General features: G+C 39.0%; 1 protein-coding gene across 1 annotated transcript; it reads right to left on the reverse strand.

Moving 5' to 3' along the window:
- Nucleotides 1-9,188: 9,188 nt before the first annotated feature.
- On the reverse strand, nucleotides 9,189-9,898 carry LOC131604248 (uncharacterized). The gene has a single exon (XM_058876704.1). The coding sequence runs from the start codon at nucleotides 9,829-9,831 to the stop codon at nucleotides 9,475-9,477; it is 357 nt and encodes a 118-aa protein (XP_058732687.1). The 5' UTR covers nucleotides 9,832-9,898; the 3' UTR covers nucleotides 9,189-9,474.
- Nucleotides 9,899-10,214: the final 316 nt, after the last annotated feature.

The raw sequence follows: 10,214 nt of genomic DNA on the forward strand, positions 1-10,214 counted from the left end.
ATGGTGAACATGTGATACGTGTTTGCAGTGTTCTGAATCTTGTTTCTGGATTCAAACTCTCTCCTTAACACCTCAGGAGTTATCTGGAACGGCTGGAAGGGATTGAAACTTCTTCAGAAGAGTTTACACTCATGCCCTAGTTTTATGTATACTTTGCTAGCTTGGTTATGGTGGCTAGGGCTGCAATTTTCGTCCTCTCTTCCCCTACTGATGTTTAGTATATATTATGGAGTGAACTAGGGTTTAATCTTGGGCCTGGACCTTTGATTATTGGAGAGAAAAAATATTTTGAATAAAACATGTTAATTCTTTCTAATTTTGGAAAATATCTCTCCCTAACCCTAGACCACGAACTTTTGGACATATTTGGACTTGATTTGCTCAATGAAGTATTCACATGATTTTATTTGGATTTATTTAGATTTTATTTGATTTTATTTGATTTAAAAATGAATTTATATGAATAAATTCAATGATAAATAAAATAAGATCATAAAATATAATCCAAATGGTCCTTGGGCCTATCTTAATCTTAAAATCACGTGTGTAATCCATAATCCATGGCCCACTACTTAAAAACACAAAATTCTTCACTTTGCATTTCATACACTTCCTCAAAATCGCCCAACTCGTGAAAGCCCTAACTCATTCAATATTCATCATATGAAGGTGTTATAGGACTTTTTAGAAATCTCAAAGATTCCTTTAAACACTCCTTTTGGTTTCATCTTCATTGAAGTTTCCATGTTCATGTACACTTCTTTGCAAAAAGATGACTTTTTTGCGATCTTCTAGAAGGACCTGTAATGTTTTGGCTTATATCTTCCAAATGAATCATTTTTGGACTTGGCATGTGAGAGACAAAGTTGTAGAGAATTCAATTTCCTTTAAGATGATCTTTGGATGGGAAATTTTTGATGTTCCATGTGAAAGTTATGGCTGGTCAAAGTTCAGTTGACTTTTAGTTCGAAAAACCCTAATTTAGAAACTTTGGATTTTGTTGATTTCTGATCTTTTCTTGATGAATCATGATCAATCCTTGATCAAATGATGAATGATACTTCATAATGAGGATGTTGACCAAAAATCAGAAGTTTTGACTGTGGTTTGACCATATTTTGACTTTTAGGTCAACTAGTCGAGTATCGATCGTTTGGGCCATTGAGTGAGCAATCTTTTGAATCAGGACTTAAAACTTGGAGTGAAGGCACTTTGAATCATAGGGGAGATCATGGAATCCACCTGAGGTATCAAGAGTTCAAATTCCTTGATTAAATCAGAAACCCTAATTTTAGAGGTTGTTGTTTAGGAGAGAGACTGCATGCTTCTTTCTTGTGTATCTTTAAGCATTTGAAAGTCAGATGGATGAAATATGGATAAAGATGTTGGGCAAATTTTGGGGTATGACACTTACCATCTGGGTTTACTAAACCCATGATGTTATCAGAAAAAAGAGTTATCATCGGCAGCCTCTCTTGGCCAGTCACACCAGGTGGAAGGGGGTAGAGGCGAATGACATCATCTAAATATCCTCCATCATGTGAAGGTGCAACATCACCAGCAAGTTGGCCAGGTGGGATGATGTGAATGTGAGATACTCTAAAGTACCAATAATAACCATTCAGACATTGTCTAGGAAAATCTAACTCTACCGCATTATCTTTTATAGGTGCACACAACTCAATATGTTATACCTAAACCATCTGTCAATGCCCCTGAATAGAACAACAAGAACTGGTATAGGAATGCCCTAAACTTACCCCAACCACCAAACTCTCCCATCATAAATAACCTGAAGAAAGAGCAATGATATCGAACTCTTGATGCACTTTATGATCTGCACAAGGTGTTCATATAACATCTTCCACTAACAAAGCATCGATCCTCCACATGTACTCTAGAAGATCGTTAATTAAATTATGTAATTACATAATATTTACGAGCATTTTTGGTAGAATCAATGTAAATTTTAGCAAAATATGAGCTAAAGTGAAGAAGAAATGAGAAGAATAGAAGGGAAGAAGGAGCTGCATACTTAGAATAAACAAGAAGAAGAAAAGAAAGCAAAACAACAAGTTTGTGTTAGAACAAGATTTGTTCTGATCAATTATCTTAGTTTTGATGATAACAATAATATGAATTTTGCTTAAGATAATATGGTACTCTAATCCAATGCAATTTCCTTTTCAGGAAATATATAAAGAGTATGCATAATTCAGCGCTCAGAAGCTTTGACTCAGAAGGTTCAGCATGCAACATCAGAACATGGTCTGGCAAGACATCAGAAGATGGTCGAAGCAGAATCAGAACATGGGTCTATGGAAGCATCAGAAGAACAAGAGATCAGAAGCACTGAAGTTCTGATGGTATCACGCTCAGAAGCACTTCAAGGTCAGAAGATCAGAAGATGCTATGCACCAAGCTGTTTGACTCTGATGATATTCAAACGTTGTATTTACAAACATCAGATCAGAAGAAAGTACAGGTGACAGACTACGCTGACTGACAAAAGGAACGTTAGAAGCTATTAAAGGCAACGTCAGTAGACACAGCGTGAACAAGGCTCGAGGTAGTTGACAAAAGCGTATAACATTAAATGCAAAGTTGTACGGAACACGCAAAGCATTAAATGCATTCAACGGTCATCTTCTCAAACGCCTATATATATGAAGTTCTGATGAGAAGCAAGGTTAACGATTCTGCACCAAAACAACTCATATCAACTTGCTGAAACGCTGTTCAAATCAAAGCTCAGAATCTTCATCTTCATCAAAGCTCACTACATTGCTGTTGTAATATATTAGTGAGAATAAGCTTAAACCTTAAGAGAAATATCACTGTTGTGATTATAGCTTTTCAGAAGCATTGTAATACTCTTAGAAAGATTACATTAAGTTGTAAGGAACTAGAGTGATCAAGTGTTGATCAGAATACTCTAGGAAGTCTTAGCTTGTGTCTAAGCAGTTGTAATTAGAGTGATCACGTGGTGGTCAGGATACTCTAAGAAAGTCTTAGCTTGTGTCTAAGCAGTTGTTCCTGGAGTGATCAGGTTGTGATCAGGATACTCTAGAAGACTTAGTTGCGGACTAAGTGGAAAACCATTGTAATCCGTGCAATTAGTGGATTAAATCCTCAGTTGAGGTAAATCATCTCTGCGGGGGTGGACTGGAGTAGTTTAGTTAACAACGAACCAGGATAAAAATAACTGTGCAATTTATTTTTATCTGTCAAGTTTTTAAAGCTACACTTATTCAAACCCCCCCCCCCCTTTCTAAGTGTTTTTCTATCCTTCAGTTTGTCCCCTGGAATTTTCACGATCTCGATGGCACTATCGTAATCGCAATGAAGACGTATTACGATAGCGATACTTTACATAGTGGTTGCAATGAGTCACTTGTCAGAACGCTTTTTGGATGTTTAACTAAGAAATAGACCACTTTTCTAAGAGTGATGAATTACTGAATAGAAAGTGAGGACAATGAGTTCTACAATAAGGATTTTCAGAGTTTTTGAGCCATTAGAGACAATATTCTTCATCGATTTTCATGTACTTTTTATCTAAACTCATGGTAATGACTTGTATCACTATGAATAGCTAGATTTCTATTGATTAGGTCCTAGTAGATGAACTTAATTTAACTATGTTGGATCATATGATTGTTTGGTGTTATTTTCCTGATTTGATTATATAAATTCTATTGAGTTACTTTTGTTCTTATTGCTCTTTGAGTATTGACGAGAGCGCAAAATGAATTTAGATGAGTAGCGATTACTGAATTTATCTCTACTTATCTCAAATAAAGTATGTTCAACTTAGTAATTAACTAGAGATAGGTAATTATAAGTTAAGGCTAGGAAATTAACGCACTTAGATCGCCTTATTTTGCTATCCAAATTGTATAAGGAATTAGGGAATTGTAGTCTAAATTAGTGAATTGTACAATAAGGAACTAAGTACAGTGGTATTGTTAATTTCCCGTAAATTTATAAATTCAATTCGATTAAAATAATGCATAATCATCAATAGGGAAAATTAGGGGATTCAAATAACACTTAGTCCTTTTATCATATGAACTTTTATTACATTTTAACGTTTTTCAACATACTCTCAAGCAAACCCCCCGATTTTACCTTTCAACTAGCACGAATTTCACCTTGTTAAAATACGCAATCACTGTGGAGAAAATCTTTTATATTATTTTTATTAAGTTATTGTTTATTATTATTTTTATTTTCCACTCTTATTCAGTTCTTTTTGGAGCAGTGTTATTGAGATATTATTTGTATGTTTATGTGAGGTTCGAGCTTGACACTTATATCGTTAGATTAAAAAATGCAAAAAATAGCCTAAATGATACATGTATCATTCAAAATTTGGTAGTGCACTGCCACTTGCTTAGCAAAGTAAGGTTAAATCTCTTAAAATGCATGACTCCTATCACCAAGATTCTTGGCCCTGCATCCCAACTAATTAATTTTATTTTCCTCTTAAGCTCTTCCCCCCAACCCCCCCCCCCCCCCCCCCCCCCAACACACACACAAAAGCACATTGAATTTTCATAATTTCTTGGAGAACCACTTGAGAGCTTAAAAAAAGGAAAAAATAATATATTGGAATGTTGGATAAAACAACATGCATCATCACCATCTAGCACCTATAAACATTTGAGAACCTTGCCAAACAAATAATTTTTGAAAATTTCTTTACCCACCTCCCTATGGGGGCTACCCCCAGCGAAAACCCCACTTTACCCTTGCTTCGGAAATGCATTTCCGAATTTTTTTTTTTTAAATTTTCTCAGACTTCGGAAGTGCATCTCTGAAAACACCAAATGGGGGGTGTTTTCGGAGATGCACTTCCGAAAACACCTTTTTTCAGATTTTGGGGGGTTTCGAAAATGCACTTCCGAATTATGCAGAAACTGTTTTTTTTTATGTTTTTCGAAACAGTCTCGTATTTTTAATTAAAGGAAAACGCCAAATAAAATAAGCGACATATAAACAGAAAATACTAATATGATAAATCAAATCCAAATAATATATACAAGCTGATCCAAATAGTAATAGTGTGCGAGAGATACAATCCGAAAACAAAAAAAATAAACCTGGACCCCTACGGGTATGCCTAACCCTCTCTCACCGGGACCTCCTCTGCCGCCTGTATGCCGCCGCACGGCCCGCATCAGTGACGATCATCTCCATCATGGCGACTGCCTCTAGACCGCCCTAATGAACGACACCTCGATCCAACGCGTCCCGCCCAAGCATCTCTATCCGATGGCAGATCGGCAGGAGATCAATGGCGTGGTCATCCTCGGCCTGCTGGTTCTCCAGGATCTCCTCGTGTTCTGGCCTAGGAGCGCCGGGAGCATCGGGTCTCAGCAGAGGATGTGACACCCGATAGAACCAAATGACATACCCCTCCACACTGTGCCAGTCCTGGGTGACCCGAATGCGACGATACTCCTCCGTTACCACATGACGCTCCCAGTCCTCAAATATGCCAGTGAGCTGCACTCGGGTCACCGTGTCGGGAGCAGCCTTAAAAGGTGACCTGGGTATCATATGCACATACCTAAACTATCGCATGCACCGGTCAGGGAGATACCGCACCATGGTGCTGGTCCCGCATGCCAACCGGCCAGAAGATAAAGATATGCCGTCAAAGGGGACAACATGAGTGTAGTCGCTGAATGGCCTCCAAGTGACGTCATCGTGCATCATGCGGTCGAGGTACCCACGGTATGGTCCCACTGCATTGTTCCCCCTCTGGAGAACGTATCTGGCGGCCCTAGGCATGGCGTCATCGTACTCAGGATCAATGTGGAAGCCGTGGATGCGGGAGAAGTAAGAGATGATCCAGCTCTGAAACACAAACACGATAATGTATTAAAAATAAATACGAAACATAAATAAATACAAAACAATTAAAATGAAACGTACCGTAAGTAGTGTGCACGATCCGGTCAACTGCCTCGTCCTCTAGTTGGAGGCCTCATTCAGCTTCTGGTATAGGTATGCCAGAGTAGCTGCCCCCCAGTTCCACTGGTGAACGATAGTCAAGTCCATGAAGTAGCGGAGGTAGGTCACGTCGACGTACCTTGCACTCTTGTCCACAAAGATTGCAGCGCCTACCACAAACATGTACCAGCACCGGAGAGCGCAGCCACGATGATAACGTGTAAATAGGTCGTCACCCGCATCCTCGGCTTCGGCCGCCGCCACCAGGTGGTGCTCGAAATAAGTGCTCAGTGTGGTGAACCGGATATGAGGCTTAGATGTCGTGATGCACTCATAGTCAGCAACTTCGGGCTCCATACCCAAATAGAGCGCCATCCACTCACTGGCTTCGATCCTCTAGATCCGGGAGTGGTGCAACAGCGCCCCCCTGATCGGCAGGTGGAGAAGACACTGCACATCATGCAAGGTGATCGTCATCTCCCCAACCGGTAAGTGGAAAGGAGACGTCTCCCTGTGCCACCGCTCCACAAAGGCCCCCTGCATGCCGTGGCTGATGGTGGTATACCCTGTCATGCAGAGCCCACTAAGCCCTAAAGCTCTCACCGCGTCGTTAAACCACTCAGCAGTTGGTTTAAACAGACTGAAAACCTTCCGGGAGTGGTTCACCATTTTCAAAGGCTCTCTCTCCTGTTACAAAAAAAACAAATAAAAAAGTATGTTAAATAGACCGTTAAGAAAATATTGAATAAATGGCTAAATTATAAATGGTTAAATAATATAGTCGGGCAAATTATAAAAAATACCTCTCCCTCCCAGATATGCCGAGCGACGTGCTCGTGGTAGGTAAGCAGCACAGAAGTGTCACTGGGCCCTCCCGGGTAGCCCTCCTCCTGCTCCTCCTCCTCCCCGTGTGGAGGGTCAACATCCGGTACCTCCTCCGCCTCGTGGTATGTCACTGCCTCCTCCTCCTCCTCTCGCTGGCGGGAAGAAGATACCCGAGCCAGACGACTCCTCGATCCAGATGTAGAGGTACCCTCGTCCATCTCCACGGGAACTCGCACACGTCGTCCCCGGCCCTTCCCTCGTCCCTGCGTCGACGCCAGCAGCGTCGCCGCCCGCTCGCGTCTAGCCGACGCAGTCTGGGTCTCTCTACCCTGTCTGATGCGTGCTTGGTTGCCTGACATGTTCCTGAAAACAATTGAAATCGATTAATATGCGAGAAAACAGAAAAAAATAAAAAAATTGCATTTCTGATACACTTCGGAAGTTCATTTCCGAAACCGGGAATGGAGGTGTTTTCGGAAATGAACTTCCGAAACACCCCTACGATGAAGTTTTCTGCAACTTCCATGGCAGACCCCAAAACCCTAAATCAAAACTACTTTTATTCATTGTAAACAATCTAAATAGCAGTACCAACCTACATTAATGTGATTTTTGCAATTTCTAAACACCCTAATAGAGATATGAATAATGGATCTAAAAATTGAAAAAAATTGATAAACTTACCACTAATAGAGTTTGAGATGATTTAGGTTTAGATTGGAAGAAGATTTTGGCAATCTCTGATACTTCACACTTGCTTTTGCAGAAAACTTGAAGAGAGGCTGAGTTTGGAAGAAGATTAGGGTAAAAGGAATGGGGGAGGGGGGCTGTTTTGCTAAATCTGCAAAACGTGCAGTATTTCGGAAATGAACTTCCGAAATGCTGTTTTCAGAAATGCATTTCCGAAATAAGACAAATTTTGAAAAAAAAAAAAGCGCTTTCGGAGATGCATCTCCGAAAACACCTTTTTCTTGCATTTCGGAAATGTATTTCCGAAGTCAGGAATATATGTGGTTTTTCACCAGAGGTGACCTAGAAGGTTGGGAGGTGGGTAAAGAAATTCTCATAATTGTTTTACAAAGTTTGATTATAATTTGATTCCAACTAGCCTTTTTTATAGGGCCCACAGGAATACCTAGAAACGTAAAGGTAATGGTACATATCTTGCAAGACAAGAAAGTTAAGGCAACTTGAAGAAAATCTTCCTTCACATTAATTCCAAAAATCTTGCTTTTGTTTAGGTTCACACACAGCTGGAAAGCCATTTCAAAACCCCTCAAAATCGTTTTTAAACTCCAAAGACTATTTCGGGATCTATCACAAACTACCACGACGTCGTCCGCAAAATGAAGTAACTCAAAGTGAAAATCCCCATTCACCCAAGCCTGAGGCATTATGAATCAAACCTGCTAGACCTTCTTTCCCTGCCATAAGGAAAAGAAAATGAGACATGGAGTTCCCTTGGCGCAATCCCCTCCACACCTGAAAGTCCACAATTGGACTTCTGTTAACCAACACAAACATAGAACTGTTGAAAATCCAAGACATTCATCCAATCATACCACTTGAAACCAAAACCCACCATCCTATAACATATATATGAGATAATCTCATGAAACACAATGATAAACTATGATAAATCTCCGTCTCTTAAATTTAATTTATGATTCATTTTTGTCACTTAACACGGTTGAAAAAATTAAAGTAAAGCATTTTAATTTTATTAAAATGTTAATATAAACTCCAATACAAAGATAAAGAATAAAAAAACATGACCTTGTGCTGCGAGACAAAATTAAATAGAATAAAATTAGACTAAAAAAGAAAAATAGTTTTGATTAAAAAAAGTTTCATTTAATTAACTTTCTTATACCAATAAATCTTAATTTAGTTTAATCTAATTAAAAATGTTTACGTCTACATTAAATCAAATCAATGCAAAATCACAATCCCTCCTCAATAAAAAAACATGTGATTTTTCTAAATATTTGTCAAAAAGAATAGGCTGCATGCCCCCCACTAATATCTTCTCTCTAGTCTAAGTCTTTAAAAAGAATTATCAGACTCAAGACAATATTGATTTAATTTCCACTATAATAACCCTTATCGGATAGATACACCAAAAGCATATTCCCTGTTAAGATGCTTTAGACAGAACGTAACGTTTTAAAATTCTTTCAGATCCCATCCCGTATCTCACACTCCAAATCTAATCGTTACTCTCAGTCAAGTTGAACATTAATCTTAAATTAATGTTTCTTCACGCAAATGTCGTCCTAGTGGGAACAAAGTGGTCACGTTTGGCCAATATTTCTCAATAAATAACATTATCTTTCATTCCCACACCCATCTCATTAAAATAATAATAAAATAAATAAAAGCAAAATGAATAATCCATAGAGTAAAGTTGAAACATCACACATACATTAATATTCAAAATTATTATTCAATATTTACAAATACAATTGAATCAGTTGAGAGTTAAAACTATCTTAACGCTAATAATACATTAATTAGCGTCAATGTTTACAATCAAGTCCAAATATCTGGATATTAAAAACAAGCCAATAGATCTGGATCTTAAAAAAAAAAAACCCTAAAATCTGGATAACGAGAATAAAAAACTACAATAAAAACAAATAGTGCATGCTAAGTGATGAGAAATGGAACTTTCCGGCACCGGAAAGTTTACTCATCGGAGCGAGCCTTGAAGTCGGACGCGAGTCGAGAAGCAATGGCAGAGTGATACATAGTATCATGAAACGAGTCGGTGGTCATCAATCGAAGCTGTTTCGCCTTCTCCTCCGTGAGACCACCGGCAAAGCGAAGCTTAGCCGGTTTCGAAGCCGGATCTGATTCCGACTGTGGATTCGGGGCTTTGTTGTCGGAGTTTATATAGTCCGGCTCCGATGACCAACCGAACAGCGGGGTCCACCAGTTGGTGGAAGAAGAGGTTTTCCGGCGATCGGGATCTGGTAGGCGGTTGCCGGAGCCAGCACAGGCTTGAATTGCGACGGCGCGAATGGGAATCATTGCAGAAGCCATTTTTGGAATTTGAGATATTTGTTTTCTGTTATAACGGTTTGGTTTATGGTTAGGGTTTCTAATTGTTCTAAACCATTGTGTTTTTATAGCGTTTTTAAGAGCTAAGGGATAAGATCGTACACGTGGCGTTTTCTTTCGTTATTACACGCTTTTTGAATTTTTTAATGGTTCTCTTTTTTGGAATGATAACGACTTTGCGTGTCACTGACGTGGATAGCACGGTTTGTTGGGCTTGGGCTTTTTTGATTACAAATGATGCATGAAGACAATATTGGACATGGACATGAATTTCATTTTCAATGGCATTTGCAATGTGCATTCTTGAGTTTGTCTTTTTTAGTAAAGGAGGATGCATATTGTGAACGGTTTAAGATGGGCATTTC

This window comes from Vicia villosa, linkage group LG1 (genome assembly GCF_029867415.1).
Source record: "Vicia villosa cultivar HV-30 ecotype Madison, WI linkage group LG1, Vvil1.0, whole genome shotgun sequence".
In the NCBI taxonomy this organism is placed as follows: Eukaryota; Viridiplantae; Streptophyta; class Magnoliopsida; order Fabales; family Fabaceae; genus Vicia; species Vicia villosa.